Genomic DNA, 20,083 nt, shown 5'->3' on the forward strand with positions numbered 1-20,083 from the left:
CTAAGTTCTGGGCTCCTGGCTTTGGCCTAACCCAGTCCAGGCTGTGGCCGCATTTGAGGGAGTGAACCAGAGGATGGAAAAATATGTCTGCTTTTCAAATAAAAGGATAACAAGTGCATACAACATTTAAAACAAAACAGCTTGGATCAGATTTCGCCCAGGTTGACAATATGTCACCCCCTCCCTCAGGTGTTGCAGAGAAACAAAAATGGTAGACACAGTCAGGGCCGCCAGCAAAGCAATAGCCCATGGCTGGCTTAGCCTCCTGCTCGCCATGAGCCCAGGGTGAGCTGTGTCAGCCCTGCAGGGTGTCCATCTAGGAGGGCATCCTGGCAGAGGAGTGAATCCAAAGGGACAGCAACTCAGACCCCTTGTGGGAGTCAGACCTCAGGGTATGGGGTTACTGTGCTGAGAGAAGGCAGCTTTCAGACAAAACCCAAACAGAACAAGTGTTCTGCTGGCCCCGCAGTCCTTGCCAGACCCCACCTCTGCCACCCCGTGCCCCAGCAGCTTGCCAGGAAACGAGAGCGTGTGCCCTGCCGTCTCACCGCAGGTCATTTCCAGGTGTGTCTCGAGCCCTTGACCTCTGGCCTCGCCATGGCAGCCAGTTTGGAAGCCCTGAGGATGACTGTGACACCCTCTCCTCCCCAGCCCGTGCCGACCCCTCCGGTTTCCCTGGCAGCCATCGCTGTTGTCGCCGCAGTCACGGTGCTGGGGCAGGCAGGGGCTGTGCGGCACATCTGGATGGACCCCTGCACTGACAGGTGGTTGGAGGGCACCCAGAAAGATGGCCAAGTGAAGGGGGAGCCCCCCAGCCACGCAAGGCTGCTCGCAGGGGATTTCCCAGGGGGATTTCCTTCCCGCGTCATTGGTGGCCTTTGGAAACAGTCCTTTGTGGTTCTGAGGGTCCCTGACGCAGGGCTCCCCACGATGTGGAGGGTAGCTCATTTCCTTCCTCATTAAGTTCAAATACTCTCCATCTGGCTTTGCTTAGGCGTAGCTATTATTGGTAATCAACCATCAATTCATCCCTAATGATGCAACTTGAACGCATAGAGGTTGAAGCCTGGACCACATCTGCCTGGCATATGACACCCAGGGAGGGGGCGGGGTCTGGCAGGCCTCTGACCTCTTTCCCGCTGTCCATCCTGAGCCCTTCCCTCCCCCCTCCTGGGCCAGTCAGACAAGTCCACAGTGTCTGCCTCACCAAACGCCTCTCACTTCCACCCCTTCAGCTTGGTCCAAAGCTGAAACTCTGCCTTCACCATCTGAGGCTTTTGACCCAAGGCCCAGTGGCTACCCTGGGAGGCGCAGTCCTGGGATTCCACGGAGGGGGCACCAGCCCAAGGAGAGCTGAGCGTGTGCTCCTGAGCCATGGGGAGACTCGGGTCCAGAAGGGGGCTCCTGTGTAAACTTGATGCTCCCCACTTTTTCCCAAGGCCACGTTTTAAAGGAATGGCAGCAGCCAAAGGGATGGTGGTCCTGTAAGGCACCGGGTCTGACTTGGGGACAATGTAGAGGGGAGGGGTGGGAGTCCACTGAGACATGAGGCCAACATCTAGGTGTGCGGCCAGCCTTGCTTCTGGGGGCTGGGACAGAGCACCCATGATGCCAGGATGAGCAGGTGTCTCCCAGTGGAGTGGCAGGAGCTGGGAGGCGTGCCTGGGTGCGTCACCAAATGTGAATTTCGCATCTTTGACTTGGATGAGGTATCCTCACTTTCGGAGCTGCCGTTTCTCAGTCCACTGGGCCTGGCACGGGAGGTTTGATGAGCAGCAGGTGGGAAGGCCCCAGGACACTGGAACGAGCCCGCGGCTGGGAGTCCCACAGATGCTCCAGCCACAGGCCGCAGCCCCCAACCTGCGCCTCAGGCCCCGGCTGCAAAAGAATGAGGCACGCCATGCTAGCACCCAGGGTGCGCTGTGGGCCAGTCAGTCACACTCAGGCTGCAAAGCCGCAAAGTAGGTTGAGTCGCAACAGGATGAAGACGCTGGCCAGAGAACCTGATTTTTTATTTTTTAAAGAAAATGCCCCGCTCCACCTGAGTTAGAAACTTCTTTTGTTCTCCCCAGCAGGCTGCAGGCAGCAGAGCAGAAGTGGAATTTCTGTAGGTCAGTCTGAAGCTCAAGAACACACGTGGCTCTTCACTGCCAGTGGACAGGCGTTCGCGGCCCCCGGTGCTGGCAGTGTGCAGGGTGCTGGGTTAGTGGTGACCAAAGCCGGCATGGAGCAGCCTGCCTTCAGCGACTCCAGCTCTCATCATCGTGTTTCTAAAACAGGGGCTCTGGCCATGTGAGAGAAGGGGCTACTTGCTAAAATGTAGGTTCCTGGGCCCTGCCCTGGGGTCCTGGGTCAGAATCTCAAAGACTGGGACCTGGGCTTCTCTACCTTTTTGAAGAAGTTAGTATTTCCATCTTATTTGAAATGCAGAGAGACAGAGACATAGAGAGAGAGCTGCCACCCCCTGGCTCACTCCCCTAATATCCAGAGCAACCAGGGCTGGCCCAGGCCAAAGCCAAGAGCCTTGCACTCCATCTGCTTCTGCCACGTGGGTGTCAGGGACCCAAGTACTTGACCCACCAGTGCGGCTTCCCAGGGTGTGCATTAGCGGACAGCTGGAGTCAGAAGCAGAGCCAGGCATCTACGCGGGATGTGGGCACCCCAACGGCTGCACCAAATGCCCACGCCGCCTGCTCTGGGATCTGCCTCTTCAGCAGGTTCTCCTTGGGATTAGTGTGCACAGAGGAGAGAGAACCGCCGCCTAAGGATGGCGCACCCGGGGCTTGCTCTGCCCCTCTGTGCACATGATGTCCACCTCTCTTCCTCTCCCAGCAGCCAGGGGGGAGCCGCTCAAGGCGTATGCAGAGCTCAAGAGCTCCATTTCCTGCAGGCCAGAGCCACCGCGTCACACCCTGTCCTACCTAATTGGCCCAATCTGCCCTTAGCCTTCCCTGGCTACTCAGGGCCGCTCTCTCCCTGCCTCTCTCTTCCTGGCCGCCTCTCCATGTGCATTCAGGTAGTGTCTCTTCTTAGGAACGAACTTGCAGCTTACCCAGCCCGTAACCCTGAACAAAGTCCTACATCACACTGGGGACGTGTCCGCCTCTGCGGAGTGCCCGCACGGGGCGGAGTCGGGGCTCCTGTAGGGATTTCACACCTGGCTGTGGCTCAGAGGAAGGAAGAGAGCTTGGTGGCATAACAATGGCCTCAAAGAGATGGGAATTAAATTCTTTTCCTATTTTATTTTTTGATTATATAATGGACACTGTATTCAAGATGCTTGCTATTTTTTTTTTAATTATTTGTGAAATGTAGAGTGACAGAGAAGGAGCTATTGCATCTAATGGGTCACTTCTCAGTTGGCACAATAGCTGGGGTTGGGCCAGGATGAAGCCAGGAGGCAGGAACTCCATCCGGGTCTCCCACTTGGGTGTCAGGGACTCAAGTGCTTGAGCCATCCTTTGCTGCTTCCCGGGAGCAGGAGCTGGACCAGGAGTAGAGAAGCTGGGCCTCGAACCAATACCACAGTAGGGGACCCGGGCGTCCTGAGCGTCTGTTTAAACCAGTGTGCCACAATGCCTGCCCCAGTTCTTCCCTATCTTAAGGAAGTAATAGGGAAGCTATCTGGGGCTGGCGTGGCCTCCTGAAATCATTGAGCATCCAGGCTCTTTCAGACTTGCTTCTTCAGCATCTTCAGCATGCACTGTCCACTTCATGATCCTATATGGCTGCTCTAGCTCCAACCCTTACATCCATCTTCCAATTAGTACAAAAGGCAAAGAGAAAAAAGACACACCTCCTCATGCTAAAGAACACTGAGAGCCACACAGGAAGTTCTGTTTGCATCTCGTGGATCAGAATTTAGTCACACAGCTACACCTGGCTGCAAAGTAACCTGAAAATGGAATCTTTTTTTTTTTTAAGATTTTTAAAAAAAAATTTATTTGAAGGGCAGAGTTAGAGAGAAGGGGGGGGGAGAGAGAGAGAGAGAGAGAGAGAGAGAGAGAGTGAGCACATGCGGGAGCACAAGATTTTCCATCTGCTGTTTCATTCCCCAAATGGCCACAATGGCTGGAACTGGGCTGATCTGAAACCAGGAACTAGGAGCTGCTTCTGGGTTTTCCTACACTGGTGCAGAGGCCCAAGCACTTGGGCCATCCTCTGCTGCTTTCCCAAGTGCACTAGCAGGGAGCTGAATTGGAAGTGGAACAGACAGGACTCGAACTAGCGCCCATACAGAATGCCAGCTCTGCAGGTGGCAGCTTTGCCTGCTATGCCACAACGCTGGCCCTCAAAATGGAGTCTTCATTCCAGGTGGCCGTGTGTTCAATTAAAAAGTCAAAGGAAGCAGGGCAGAACGGATAAAAGGGCTGCCAGAAATCTCTGGTGTGAACGCAGTCCGCCTTCACTTGGGGCATGAGCCCGTATTTGAGCTGATTTATGAATAGATCGTCTGGGCTCAGGTTCCCTAACAGCAAAGAATCAGATCATTGTGAAGGGAATAGGAGGAAAGCTTCTTGAAAATGACTGAGCACGTGGGATTCCTTTGATTGGTGTCTCCTTTGATTAGGAAGCAACCTGGGGCCGGCACTGTTGCACAGTGGGTTAAGCCACAGCCTGCAGTGCCGGCATCCCATATGGCTGCTCCACTTCCGATACTGCTCTCTGCTAGGGCCTGGGAAAACGGCAGAAGATGACCTAGGTCCTTGGCTCCCTGCACTCACTTGGGAGAATCCGGAAGAAGTTCCTGATTCCTGGCTTTGGATCGGCACAATTCCAGCCATCGTGGCCATTTGGGGAGTGAACCAGGGGTTGAGAGATCTCTCTCTGTCTCTCTTTCTTTCTCTCTGTAACTCTGCCTTTCAAATACATAAATAAATCTTTAAAAGAAACAACTAGATTAACAGCCACTATTGGAATGCCACATCATCACCAGGGGAGTGGTGCCTGGAGAACCTTTTCCATGTTCAAAAATGTCGGGTGTGTCCTGTGCTCCTCCTTGCCATGTGTGCTCCCAGGGTCCGTGTGCCATTCTGATGACTGATGCGTCCCAGCCCTAGTGTCGACCCCACCACCCCTGTTCATCGCGTGCATACACAGTAACGACTCCTCCTTATGCTTCCTTTCGGTGCTCAGAAACTTTTAGTGCTGTCCACTTCTTACCAAATAAATGCCTGCTTCCCAGGTACAGGTGCACGCGTACACACACATACACATACATACACACACATACACATACATACACACACATACACACACACTCTCATTCTGTTCTCCACCATATCTGACCTCTTTCTGTTTCCTGTCACCTTGCGGCTCTACATAAGCTGTCACTGGCTTGGCAGGTGTCCACTTGCCGCTGCTGGCGAAGGCTGTGTCCTGGCCAGCTGGAGAGAGATGGGAGACACGTGGTGTGAAGTCGCCCCAGCAATACACGCAATACACGGACCTACCACGGGAAGCAGCTGCCACTGTTTCCCCTGGAGCAGGAGCCGAGCTGGCTGGTCCGCACACGTGAGACAGGAGAGGCGTGTTGCTGTGTGCCACTGCCATTTTGTCATCGCATGTGCTGGGGTGGTTTCGAAGCAAGGGCTCCCCGGCGCACCTGAGCAGACAGGCGGCGCCTCCGTGACTGGAGCCCTCACCGTATTTCCAGTGCCTCTCTTAGGATAGGAATCATTTCTACCTGCAGTTGGGAGTAGACCCAGCTGTGAACAGAGACCAGGGTCTCGCAGTCGTCCCAACAAAGCAGGAATTCCTTTGTCTCTCACCCTAGGGTTGTGAAGTGCGCAGACTGCTGTCACCATGTGTGGCGCGCCAGAGCTGCCTGTGTTCCCAGGACTTCCCGTAGCAGGGCAAGGGTAGCCCAGGTGACGAGCTCCTGGTGGGACTGTGACAGATGTGCAGAGGGTATGTTTTTCTAACCTTGCTCACCCAGAGAAAGACCTTCCTGTGTGCCTACAGAACACAGGACGTGTGCCAGCTGTATTCTTTGTGTTTTGCAAACTTCCAGGGGCTGGCACTGCAGCATAGCAGGTAGCTGCTGCGTGCAGTGCCAGCGTCCCATGTGGACATCAGTTTGGGTCCCAGCAGCTCCACTTCTGATCCACTTCCTTGTGCCTGGGAAAGCAGCAGAAGATGGCTCAAGTCCTTGGGCCCCTACACGCATCTGGGAGACCCGGATGAAGCTCCTGGCTTTGGCCTGGCTGTTGTGGCCATTTGGGGGCTGAACCAATGGGTGGAAGACCTCTCTCTCTCTCTCTCTGCTTCTGCCTCTTCCTGTCTGTAACTCTTTGAAATAAATAAATAAATCTTAAAAAAGAGAAAACTTCCAAATGCAAGCAAAAGTTGAGAGAAAAATAGAATGAAACCCGTGTCTTCTTTACCCAGTTTCTCCGACTAGCAATTTGATGCCAATCTGGTTTCATCTATGCTCCTACTCATCCTGCTCCTCCAGAGGAGTAAGAACCTTCCAGAACAGTTTAATATCATCTATCAATATAAGGGCTGTCTGTATAAGCATCGCAATATCATTATTCCATTTTTTAAAAACCCTAATTCCTCAGCATCATTAATATCTAGCCATTGCTTGCATATATTTGATTATTTTTACAGCTCATTCACTTTTTTTAAAAGAATTATTTTATTTTATTTTGAAAGACAGAGTTACAGAGAGAAGTAGAGCCAGAGAGACAGAGGTCTTCCATTCCGCTGGTATATTCCCTAAATGACCACAACTGCCAGAGCTGAGCTGATCTGAAGCCAGGAGCCTGGAGCTTTTTCCGGGTCTCCCATGTGGGTGCAGGGACCCAAGGACTTGGGCCATCTTCTGCTTTCCCAGGCCATAGCAGAGAGCTGGATTGGAAGTGGAGCAGCCAGGACTTGAACCGGCACCCATATGGGATGCCAGTGCTGCAGGCTGAGGCTTTAACCTGCTGCACCACAGCGCAGGCCCCAGCTCATTCACTTTTTAAAAAAGATTTATTTATTTGCTTGAGAGGTGGAGTTACAGACAGAGAGAGGGAAAGACAGAAAGGTCTTCTATCCACTGGTTCACTCCCCAAATGGCTGCAATAGCCAGAGCTGGACCCATCTGGAACCAGGAGCCAGGAGCTTCTTCCAGGTCTCCCATGTGGGAACAGGGGCCCAAGGACTTGGGCCATCTTCTGCTTTCCCAGGCCATAGCAAAGAGCTGGATTGGAAGAGGAGCAGCCAGGACTCGAACCAGTGTCCATATGAGGATGTTGGCGCTGCAGGTGGAGGCTTAGCCCACTGTGCCACGGTGCTGACCCTGCTCATTCATTTTTAAAAATTTATTATTTATTTATTTGAAAGGCTGGGTGACAGAGAGGCGACACACACAGAGAGATCTTTCATCTGCTGGTTACTTCTCAAATGCCCGCAACAGCTAGGGCTGGACCAGGCTGGAACTCTATCTGGCTCTGTAGCATGGGTGGTGGAGACCCAAACACTTGGGTCATTATCCATTGTCTGCCCAGGTGCATCAGCAGGAGGCTGGATCAGAAGCAGAGCAGCTGGTTGAATGAGTACTCTGTAAGGGACGCAGGTGTTGCACGGGGCTACTTAACCCACTGCACCACGATGCCGCCCAAGCTTATGCGTTCTAATCACAGTCACAAAAGTCTGAATGTTGCGGTTGGTTGATAGACCCCTTTAACTCTACAGGTGCCCCATGCATCTCGTTTTTTCTCCTAATACTTTATTTCTTCAAGGAAACAGTGGTTTATCCTGTAGTATTTCTACAATGTGGAGTTTGCTGGTTGCCTCCCAACAGTATCTTGGCTCTCTGTTTTCTGTGCTTCCCATCAATGGCAAGTAGACAGACGGGTGTAATTGGGTTCGGGTTTCATCTTAGACACTCATGTGGTGTGATCCCATAGATGACCGTGTGCTCCTGTATCAGGAGACACGTCAGGCCCCATGGTCGCTTTTGGTGATAATAGCAGCCACAGATGGTTGTTGCCTACAACTATTACTTCATTGGGATGGTATTCTCACTCCCTGATTTCTTCTTCATTCACTAACCAATACCTAGAGAAAGAGAAATTTACTCCCATCAACTATTTCATTGCTTTAAAATAACGGAATCTGTATAGGAAAAGCAGGGCACGTGCTTGGTTCTTCCTCTATTTACCAATTTCTAGCATTTTCCAAGTGAGCTTTGCTTTCTGAGACAGCCATTCCACAACATCCTACTCCCATCCTTTCTCCAGAGCTAGATCATACAACCCCAGCTCACTGCCAGTGGGTTCACTGATTGAAGCACAGTTGTTTTGCACAGATTTTAAAGACTGTGTCTCCTTGATGCCAACGCTGCCTGCAGAATTCTGCCATCAGCCCCGGAAGTCGTTGGTGGGTACGTGACTGGTGTGGACTTGTTGACTGCAGGGCAGCGGAGGTCATAACCTGGATACACTGTTGGGCTCCATGGGAGTTGTCATCGAACAGGTGCTCCTGGGCCCCAGAACCATGGTGCCCTGTAGAAACCTAATGCCTCTGGTGATCTGAGAGAGAGTGAGGAAGCAAAGCACGGGTCAGGGATCAGTGTGACAGTGCTGTCTCTACCTCACAGGGTCATCCTTGTCCATTTTGTCGATTTTTGGCTCAGGAAATACAGCCTTCTCTAGCCTTCATCTTTCATATTTGCAGAGCTCCTCCTGAGTCTTACATGTTGAACCTGCAAACACACACTAGATACGGATTTTGGCAGTGGATGGAGGAGATCACACAAACAAAAAGCCCCAATAAACAGAGTATTTTTGCAAATCTATTGTACTCCTTTGGGCTTTTTATTTTTTTTAAGATTTATTTATTTATTTGAAAGGCAGAGTTACAGAGAGGCAGAGGCAGAGAGAAAGAGAGTGACAGAGAGGTCTTCACTCCCCAGATGGCCACAACAGCTGGAACTGTGCAAATCTGAAGCCAGGAGCTTCCTCTGGGTCCCCTTGTGGGTGCAAGGGCCCAAGCACTTGGGTCATCTACTGTTTTCCCAGGCCATAGCAGAGAGCTGGATCAGAAGTGGAGCAGCGGGGTCTCGAACCAGTGCCCATATGGGATGCCGGCGCTTCAGGCCAGGGCGTTAATCCACTGCGCCACAGCGCCAATAAAAAACTCAGTTTTTTTTTTTTTTTTGACAGGCAGAGTGGACAGTGAGAGAGAGAGACAGAGAGAAAGGTCTTCCTTTTTGCCGTTGGTTCACCCTCCAATGGCTGCTGCGGCCGGCGCATCGCGCTGATCGGAAGCCAGGAGCCAGGTGTTTCTCCTGGTCTCCCATGCAGGTGCAGGGCCCAAGCACTTGGCTCATCCTCCACTGCCTTCCCAGACCATAGCAGAGAGCTGGCCTGGAAGAGGAGCAACCGGGATAGAATCCAGCGCCGTAACCGGGACTAGAACCCGGTGTGCCGGCGCTGCAGGCGGAGGATTAGCCTGTTGAGCCACAGCGCCGGCCAAAAACTCAGTTGTTTTTAAAACAATTAGAATTTAACAGAGGTATCAAGAGAACATAATAGGTTACATTAACTCATTGCTTTAACAGAGAATCAGATTCTAATTCTATGTCAGAGAGAAATAGCTTGTGTATCCAAAATTTCTTTCTTTCATAACCTTCTGTGACTTCCACGCACCCTCTTCACCTTACTTGAAACATTGCATCGTTTCCATTCCAGTCTAGAGTAAACTACAGGCTGTTCTGCTGTAACTCCGGGATGAATGGTTGTGAGTGTTCACAGCCCTCCTTCCCAGCCTCAGTTTCCTTATCTGTAGAACAAGAGCCAGCAAGACAAAAATCACACTGCATTCTCAGAGACACCGCTGCGTGTGCGGCTCCAGAATTCAGACCCTCAGTGGTCTTCTCACTTGTTCTCTATAACAAATGCATCAGAAAGGTCTGGCAGGGGTTACTCTTATTCCCATTAGGCAGATGGATGCGTTGAGGCTGAGAAATGTTAGCTGCTTGCCCAATAAACTGTTTCTTCTCATATACAATGATTCCTTCTTAGCAGGAGGCTCATGTCTGTGCATGGATGTTGGCATATGGGATACTGTGGACTTGGGTTCCTCTGATATTTGAATAGGAAAGGTGTGACTATTTGGATTCACGACCTCAGGCGGACACTGCTGGTGTGTTCTTTGATGAGTACTGTTTGATGGGTGTTCTGCGTTAGGATGCAGTTTGCACTGCATGCATTAAGTAGGGCATCACAAGCAGTAGCAGGAGGCAAAGATGTGGCGGGCCAAGGAGAGATGGACAGGTAACAGAGAAGGAGCTGCAAACTAACTAGCCAGATACCACCAGCCTATGTACTGCAGAAGTGCGAACTCATCTGTGCCTCTTATTGATCCTATGAGGAAGGGTGCTATCATCACGCCCATTCTGAACCCAAGTACTGAAACCAAGGCCTGGGAAAGTTAAATAACTTACCTGAGCTTGTCAGTGTCAGAGCTGCAAGGTGACGCCAGGTGGTCTGATTTCAGGGTTTGTCCTCTAACTGTTCTCCTGTCCAGGTCAGATCAGGCAGCCAGAAGCCTTGGTGATTTGCTCTGGTACAAAGCAAGAGGAGAAAAAGGAGGCTCACCAAACCTAGCATGTTTGCAGGGGAACTGGCACACCACATACTGCTGGCAGCATCCTCTTTTATAAAGCACCACGTGACAAGAGCCATAAAGTTTTCCATATTTGTTGATCAAAGAATGCCAATCCTAGAAATGTATTATACTTCAATTAAAGCATCCCGAAGTTTATTGTATGATCTGTAATAATGAAAACTGGGAGCAAATTAAGTGTCCTGGAATAACATATGATTAAGTAATTTCACAATACATTAATTTGTTGGAATGCTGTGAAAACATTTACCATGATAATTACAAAGACTGTGTAAAAGGATGGGAACATGTTTCTGACAAAATGTTAAGTTTAAAAAGCAAGATTTAGGGGCTGGTGCTGTGGCGTAATAGGTAAAGATGCCGCCTGCAGTGCCAGCATCTCATATGGGCACTGGTTCGAGTCCCAGCTGCTCCACTTCCTATCCAGCTCTCTGCTATGGCTTGGGAAAGCAGTGGAAGGTGGCCCAGTGTGTGGGACCGTCCACCCATGTGGGATACCTGGGTAAAGCTCCATTGTGGCCATTTGGGGAGTTAGCCAGTAGATGGAAGATCTCCCTCTCTCTCTGCCTCTGCCTCTCTGTAACTCTGCCTTCCAAATAAATTAATAAATCTTTTATTAAAAAAAGCAGGATTAAAAAATATGTAGGTTATGATGATAACTCCCATATAGATGTGTAGTGGCCAAGCCTGACATAGAACAAGAAGAATTCTACTTAGTACTTGGTATTAAGTACTAAGTGTTTGTCAAAGTTTTTCCATTTTTTTCCAATTGTTATGAGCGATGGCATTATGGTTTTATGGAGAAGGAGCAAGCCCGTAGCAGGAGTGGGTTGGAATTCTCATTGTGGGTGAGGCTTGGCACTGTTGGTAGACTTTTCTCTCAACCCTCTCTTCTCTGGGAGCAGCCAGGGGCCTTAGGCTGGGGAAGAGGGCTTTGCTCTGAGGGACCTAGGGGCTTGAGACGGACAGAAAAATGTGCCCGGGGGAATCTTGCCCGCCATGGCCTCTGGGAGCAGGGCAGCCAGGCCACGGCTTTCCCTCTGTCGCTTCTTCCTTTCATACTACTCCTGTTAGCCGTTCAACCTTCAAAAGTCTTAGAAGTCACTTTCTCTTGGGGGCCAGTGTCTGGCTCAGCAGTCAAGTCCCCAGCTCCGAGTGCCTGGCGTGAGCCCCAGCTCCTTCATCCTTGATACAGCCTCCTGCTCATGGACACCGCGGGAGGCAGTGGATGATGGTTCACGCATACTCCTGTCAGCCACATGGGAGACCTGGATGGAGTCACTAGCTCCTGGCTTTGGTCTGGCCCACGCCTGGCTGTGTAGGCTTTGGGGGAGTAGTGAACCAGTGGATGGAAGATCTCTATTCTCTCTACCTTAAAAAAAAGGGAGAGAAAAGAGTGCACCTCCACTGTCCCCCTCCTCCCACCACCAAGCTAGGTGCCCCCTGGAGGTGCCTCCCTTCCCCAGCATCCTATGCTGCTGCCCTCCTCTGCACTGAGCAGGCTCTGTGAAGCCCCTCTGGGCTGCAAGGGTAGGGGTCTCTGTTCCCTGACTCAGGCACAGGGTGTATTCAAAGACTCCCCCTTTTCCTTGTCTGTGAGTGCAGGTTGGATCCCATTCCTTGCAGCCTGCACACTGTGGTTTCACCAGCTGGTTCTTGCCACTCACTCAACAGCTGAGCCCCTGGGTTTGAAGAGAAGTCCCAGGGTGGGAATGTGCTGCCTTTTTGCCTGTAGCTGAGCCCAGCCTCTGGGCTCCCTGTGAACCGGGACTGAAGGTTGTGCTGGGAGCTCTCACAGCAGGGCAGCTGCGAGAACCCTGTCTCTGCATCTACCTGACAATAGGACTTTTGGGTAAAGGCTCTTTTTTTTTTGCTTCTGCCTTGCGAGCAGAGTGGCAGGCTGGCCAGCCCAGGCCGTGGGTGACGTGGTGGCTGAGCCTCTACATGTGAATCTGCAGGAGCCAGGGATGTCACATATCTGCCTGCCACTGCGTAGTGGGCGTGTCTGTGCACATGGCTGGGTGTGCCCCTGTCAGGGCAGCGAATGGTGGCTAAGCAGCCCTGGGTTTTCTGGAGTGTGTCTCTGTAGAGATCGTGAGAACCTCCCAGGGAAGGAGTGGTTTTCAAGTCAGCAAATAATTCCTGCGAGCGTTGTGCTCTGCAGGAACAACAGCCGGGTGGGTCAGGCAAGGAGCCCAGCGTGTGCCTGTTCTGCCTGGGTGCGCTCTGTGCGTCCCTCTGTGTGTCTTTGGGACTGCGATCTTGCCAAGCGTGCTGCTGTTAACGCGGCTTTTGATGTGTGCCTATCTGTAGGACAGCGCCTGGGTCCTGTGTGCGGCTGCTGGCTCGCTGGCGGCTTCACTTGGGTCCGCATCAGGCTCTGCACGTGCGCAAGCCTCCCTGCGCACGTCCCCGAGTGACCCGTGCGCGGGGTGCAGGGACCTCTGGGTCGTGTGCACTTGGTGCGCTCGTGCCCGGCTCTCCGCACTAACGGACGCACCTCCGCATGTCTGGGAGCACGTCCCTCTCCATGTGTGCACGTTCCGTGTGCACGCCGCCCGGTTCTGTGTGCAGGGGCGCTTCGCCCGCGCGCGCGCGCTCCAGCCCGCGGGCCGCTCGGGACCCGCACGGGGCTCCACGCGCCCCGGAGGGCTAACCCCTCCCTCTGCGTCCCACAGCGGGCCGCGGCGATTGGCCGCCCGCTCCCTCCCTGCCTGCACCCCTCCCTTCCCCCCTCCCCCGCCACCCGCGCGCCCGCGGTCCCCGCTGTCCCCCGCGGTTCCGGCGAGGCCGCGCCGCGCTGCGCTCCGCTCCCATTGGCTGCGCGCGCCTTTGTGTGGCGGCAGCTGCGGCCCCAGCGCCTTTGAATGTCGAGAGGGGCCGGGAAGGGAGCCTTTCCATGGGCCATCTGTCTCCCCGCCAGCCGCCGCCCCGCCGCCGCCCGCGCCCCGCGCTCCGCCTCCCGCCCCGGCGGCTCCCGCAGCCCCGCCGCCGCCCGCGCCCGCGCCCCGGAGCCGCGCCACAAAGGGCCCGCGCGCAACCGCCGCCGCCGCCGCCGCGCGAGGAGCCAGGATGGTCCTGGTCCACGTCGGCTATCTCGTGCTTCCAGTGTTTGGCTCTGTGCGAAACAGAGGTATCGCTTTTTCCTTTCGGGGTCTGCTTCGGAGCGTGGATCGCCGCAGGCACCGGGCGGGGGCGGGCGCGGCGGGCAGCCGGGGGCTCAGGGCACACCCGCGGGGACGCGGGGCGAGCGGTGGCTTCTTCCCACCCCCTTCTGGGGGACCCCCGAGTGTCGGGGTGGCCGCCCTCGTGGGAGCTTTTGTAGTGAAGTTAGGGTTTGGTGGATTTGGGTCCCTCCCGCCCCGGTCCCCCTTTTTATTCTTTGCGGCGGACGTGGTTCTCCCAAATTACAGCCGGTTCCCTGGTTCCCCTAATACCTTGCCCTGAGTGCATGAGAGATGCACGACCGTGTGTGTGTGTGTGTGTGTGTGTGTGTGTGTGAGAGAGAGAGAGAGAGAGAGAGAGAATATGAATATATACTTGGCTCTCCGTGATTGGCTTTTTTGGAGCTGTATATGTTTTGTGGTACATGTGTTTTGCATTTCTTCATTTTTTGGCCGTGAACCCCAATGGCTGGTTAGCTGGGACCCGGGTATCTGCCCTGTCCCACACCCCAGCCCCCATCCTCCGTGGGCACTCGGACCATCCACCATCTCCCGCCCCCCCTTTGCTCCCCTGCACCCCTTTTGTGCCATCGCCCTCGTGCTGCGGCCCTGCTCCCCCGCCCCCGCAGTTGTCTCGGTGTGACAGTTGCGTTTAGGGGTTCGAGATGCCTGGGTGTGTGTGCCAGTGTGTGTGCCTGGGTGCAAGTGTGTGCGCGCGCGTGCGCGCACCGCGAGACTCCGGCGTGCGCTGCCTGCCGGGCTGCCTGTTCGAGGAGCAGGAGGTGGAGGAGGAGGAGGAGGAGGAGGTGGGGAAGGAGGAGGAGGAGAAGGAGGTGGGAGCCGCCCCCGCGCCCGGCCCTTGCCCCGGCCGCGGTTGACCAGGCAGCCAGCCGGCGCGGTCTACGTTAACTGTGACCTATGGGGTGTGTTTGCACGGTCCCCATCCCCTCACATCCTGCCACACCACAATAGCTTGGTGTCCCCCTTTTCCCTCCCCACCCCACATTTCTTCCATTTTCTTCTAATCAGAAATTCCCACCCTCCCCAAGCAAATCCTAGATGCATTTAGATTCATTTTTTTTTTTTTTTTGTATTCTGCCTCTGGACTCACATTTCTCTTCTTGGAAATGTTTCTTCTATCCTCTCCCACTCCACGTCTGCTGAGATCCTTGCTGGCCGAGCCCTCCCCCTGCCCACTCCCTCCCACACGGAGTGATGTCTTCCCCAGAGGGACCAGGGCTGCTCCACTGAGTCCGGGGGGGTGGGGTCGCAGGGCCAGCTCCTCAGTGAGCCCCAGGGGCCCGATTGGGCCAGGCCAGGGAAGCCCAGCCCTCTTCCAGCCCAGCTGTCCCCAGTCCTGCGCCTCTCCCCAGAATCGAAAAGGCAAGGTTGACCCCCTTAGGCCTGTTGGAACCGCAGGTTTTTTTTTGTGTGATGATAGAATGATGACATTCTGCATTTATCAAATCTTTTTTTTTTCTTCATTGTGTAGCTCAGTGAATGGTCAACTCGCTGCTGTGTGCGCTGTGGCCCTCCCGCCTCTGCATTTAGCTGTATTGTGACACCCCTCTTAACCATTTCCTGTCTCCATCTGAGGAAGGCATTGCTATTTAAGCGGCAGTATCCCCTATCTCAGGCCAGCCTAGCTGGGGGAGGGGTGAGGAAGAAGAGGGATGGGGGACAAATGTTCTCTCCTGGAAATGCCGACCCCCCCATAAGCAAGTTACTTGGCATTTCTTATGAGAACGGGTATGGAACGTTACACTAGGCAGAAATTCAAAAATGATTAAGAAGGATGTTGAGCCTGAAAGTATAATTGTGCTGATTAAATCATTATCATCCTCATTAATACCACCGATCTGTAAATACCATCGCAGGATGCCGATTCCATGCTTTGAAATTCAAATTGTTCAGCTGCCTTTAAATTTTATTTTTAATACGCCCCTCCCCACCCCCAAATCCAGCAAAACAAATTCTGCCCATCCATCCAAGTTTACTTTCATGGCAAACATGCCCACAGGAAATTTAAGGAGGAAGGGGCGAGAGTTGGGTTGAGGGTAAGGTTCCGCACAGTGTGCTAAGAATTCATGACCTTCCGATAGAGGATACTAAAGCTTAACTTCGACAAGGTCCCAAGCCACAATCTTCCTGTAAAACTGAGCTAGTCTGCCAGCTTAAATCTGTTCTTTTTAGTTTCCATTGTAGTAGTGTAGGTTGTAGGCCATTTCAGAATAGATGTAGAGAAATAACCATTTTTGTATCTTCATCTTGTTTAGCTGAGTACATTGCACTGTAAATCCCTGTTAAGTGGATTCCTTTTGCCTTGGCTTGGAGGCTGCGGCACCCCATTTTCCAGTTGTCTGGGTGGCCACTGGCAGCACCCAACCATAACTGCGGATTATAGGCATCGGAGGCAAAAATATTAAATATCTATACATCTATATGAAAAGACAATCTTGGATGAAATGGTACTTACTGCCATAACATAGTCCCTGAAAATTTGGTGCACCAAGGTCCCGGCTTAGGGGGAAGCCATGGCCAGAGTGTCTTAATTGTTTAATGGTACAATGTCAAGAGTATCTGTGGACATCTGGCCTGGCCCTCAGAACTGCCCCTTTAACAGCCGGCTCCCTTCTGCTGCCTCGCCAGCCAGCCCTGCTTGAAAACGGAACCAAAGCAGCAGCAGCAGCAATCGTGAAAGAATAAGGCCCCTGCTTCCAGGGCCCTTCCAAAATAACATCCCAAGGAGCCTCCGCAGACTGCCCCTTGGCAATCTGAAAAGACCGAGATTAAAAAAAAAAAAAAAAAAAAGAATCCCAGCAAAATGGTTTTCCATTAAACAGGGGTAGCGTGTTCTGCTGTGCTGAATTACTTCCTGTTCTTATTTTGTGGGTAATTTTTTCTGTATCAAATATCCTTTTGGTTGTGTATCTTTTTCACCTTTTCTTGTACTAAAACTGAAGCATGATCTGTATTTTTTTACATCCCCCAGTTGACAATGTACAGCGCTCGGTTAGAGATGTACCCTGCTGAACCGTACTGTGCTCGTGTACCCCGGGCCATCTGCTCATTGTACGCTGCTTTTGTTCTGTTGTTGCTCTTCCGAAGCATGGTGGGCCCAGCCTTTTTTTTTGTACCGTGTGCATGACGACATTGTTACACACAGAATCCACTAATACTAATATACAATCTCTCAATAAAGAACTAGTTTTCCTATATTAACCTAGTGTGCTTTTTCTCTTGCTGTTTTCCCATTTATTGTCGTATCCTGCTGTTTAGATCTCCCTTGCTTTTCTATCCCCACCCTCACCCACCTCCCATTGTAAGAGCCGAGTGAATGCCTTTTCTTTTTACTTTCCTTTTTTCCCCCCCTTTTTGTTGTTGTTGGTACAGATATGGTGGCTTTAATCTCATCCAGTCCCTATCTACTCACAATAGCGGTCTGGGGCGATGGGCGGGGTCAGTCTTCCTTCCACTGAAACAGCCCAGCTGCAGAGAGAGCCCCTGGTTCTGGCCACCTGTCTGTTTAGCAGCCTCCACATTTCATGTTAGTTTCCAAATTACATGGGCACTGGCTTTATGATGCTGGCCAAGGGCAGGGGGTGTAACACTTAGGTTGAGAAAAGGGATACTGTTCTTAACTAGCAATCATGTAGCATTTCAGACTCGCCTGAAAAACCCATTTTGAGTTGTGTTTCAACTTTTCTGTTTACTGTCTCATTGATTGACTGTCCTTATAAATCATGCTGGGGGTGACATGTGACATGTAATTGGAGCCATGATCTGGAATGTTAAAGGATCCTCTTGCATGGGAATATTTAGGTTCTTGGGATGGGCAATGTAAGTTTGGCATGGAGCTTCTGGGTAAGGAAGATTTTCCAAACAGAAACCACCTGAGGCCACTCCCACCCCTGTCCCAGCACTAGTAGCTGGAGGCGTTCCTCTGGGAATAAGAGGGTCCCTGTCCTCTGCAGACCACGACCCCCTAAAGCGGAAGATAGCCTTCCTGCCCGACAGCTGCTTCAGCTGTGGCCTTGCAGCCTCTCTTAAGAGAAAGGAAGCCAGCTCTGGGCCACAGTTGAAGTGTGTGTGTGTGTGTGTGTGTGAGAGAGAGAGAGAGCGAGAGATCTGGAGAGAAGTCTAGACCTGCCTCCAAACAATTGGAAGAAGAACCCTTAAAATGTGTCTTTTTTCCATAATTGCACTGGAGAAGCCAGTGGAGAGGTATTCTCGTATTCCTCCCCCTGCCCAGAGTGGAACCCAAATTCAAGCATTTGTCAATTATACCTATTCAATTTCAGCCCAGAACAAGCCTTGCTAAATGAGGCGTTTTAGTCACCAGAGGAAATCAGTTGATTAGAGAAATTCATGGTTCCTTCGAAGGGTCATCGTACTGGAGCCGCTCGCTTGGAGCTGTCTCCCGGGGTTACCTGGGTGCCTTCCCTGACCACTGAGCTCAGTGGTCTGCTGAGTGGCTTCGGAGACCCTCCTCTCCCCCCAGGCCTGCCTCCTCTGCTCTGGGCCTTTGTTCTGCTCTTCCCAGGCAGAGTGGGAAAGCTGAGCTGATTTGCTGTGACACAGGGACACACGTGGATGTCTCCAGCAGAGGCTCCTGCAGTACTTTGTGCAAGAGGAGATATGCAGGTCTATACAGCTGATCCTTCGAGGATTTTGCTTTCTTTTTAAACACATTTTCAGTTTCCATGAAGCTTTTAATTTTGCTCCAAACTCTGAAAGCCAAATAACGCCACCAACCCAACCTCAACAATAATAAAACTCCCCCAGGTCAAATGATTGCTCTCGCTTTTGTCCTAAAGAGCAGTGGCTCATTAGATCAGTATTCGCCAACTCCAAGGTTTTATTATTCTGAATTAGCGTTAAGTATGCCAGAATCGTTTGACAGTGTGTTTCAAGGATAGGTTAGTGACCTAGTAATAATATATAAAGCTGTTGGGTTAATGGAGAATCCTATTGTAGGCATTTATCGAGTGCTTGCTGTTTGGCTCAGATTGTCGGAACTCAACATTTACATATTAAGGAGACTTTCCCCCTGACTGGACATTTCAAGGACTACAAAGCCCTTGGACTTTGTTTGTTCTCCCAACCATCCAACCTATCTGTTTGAATAACTTTGATACCAGGATCTGGGGGAAACCGACCCACAGACTTGGTAATAAGGTGGAACACGGGTCTTATTTACAGCTCTTCTTTCTGGACAAGCCCCATTTAATTCATGAGTTTTCTTAAATAATACTTTCCCATGAACCCTCAGATACCGTTAGCCACTCAGGGCTAGAGGGAGGCACTGAGAGTGCGGAGGCCCCCGACAGGCAGAGACAGAGACTGGGCCAGGCCTTTCTCCCTCCTGCTTTGCTCACCTCCTACCCTACCCCTTGCCATAGCCTTCCTACCTTTAAACAAGGATTCTGCAGTGTCACAGTGGCAAACTTCAGGGGTTCCTGGGCTCAGGGCTGGATCCTGGGGGTGCTGTGGGGGCCTTCCTTAGGCCGAAGGCCGGGAGACAGCAGGCCCATGACTCCCATCCAGGGAGAGACTTTGGTTCTCTCCGTCCTGCCTGGCCTCACATTGTCCAAGTGTACAGGACGCTTGCCTGACTTTCCCTGTGGGTCTACACAGCTTTTCAGAGACTCCTGGTTAACACAGTGTACAGGTGCAAATTAGTATTTATTAGCTGCTGGGGAGGATTTACCTTGCAGGGGAGGATTTACCTTGCAGACTCCGATTTTGGGATAAGAACACAAAGCAAACCTTCATGACCCCACTGCTGAATCACGCACAGCGCCTGGCCTTCATGTATTCAGTCAATTGTTCACTCACTGTGCATTTAGGGAACACCTGACTGGGGCAGGCACTGACAGGCAACTGACAGGAAGCTGATAGGAAGCTGGATGCTGGCTAAGATGCTCTGTGCCCAAGTGAGGGGTAGAGCAGCCTGGCTGCCGAGGTTGTCTTGGGGCAGTCTGAGCCCTGTGTTGACCTGGAAGGATGAACTTAGGCCAGCGCTCTGCATATCATCTGAGTGATGACTGATGACTATGATAAAACAGTCTGAAGGCACCTGGCACGCAGCCAGTGCCCCTCTGCTTCACAGCTGTAGGTGTTTACTGCCCCAGGGTCAAGTAAAGTCAGCGATGGCCTTGGTACGGAGGTGAGGTTGTGACAGATCCCTGAAGGAGGAGGAGGAGAGCTCGCTGAGGGTGGGGAACCAGTGTGATGGTGGCCAAGCCCCACTGGGGCTGATGGGGCAAGAGCAGAAATGCATATGAACAGGGAGG

At 52.2% G+C, this 20,083-nt stretch overlaps 1 protein-coding gene across 1 annotated transcript in view; it reads left to right on the forward strand.

The window, feature by feature from the left end:
* Positions 1 to 13,695: 13,695 nt before the first annotated feature.
* ARK2C (arkadia (RNF111) C-terminal like ring finger ubiquitin ligase 2C) overlaps positions 13,696 to 20,083 on the forward strand; it is a 103,692-nt gene continuing 97,304 nt past the window's right edge. The window contains exon 1 of the mRNA XM_062200271.1: positions 13,696 to 13,756. Coding sequence (XP_062056255.1) covers positions 13,696 to 13,756 — 61 coding nt within the window. The remainder of the gene's footprint in view (positions 13,757 to 20,083) is intronic.

This window comes from Lepus europaeus, chromosome 9 (assembly GCF_033115175.1).
Source record: "Lepus europaeus isolate LE1 chromosome 9, mLepTim1.pri, whole genome shotgun sequence".
Classification (NCBI taxonomy): domain Eukaryota; kingdom Metazoa; phylum Chordata; class Mammalia; order Lagomorpha; family Leporidae; genus Lepus; species Lepus europaeus.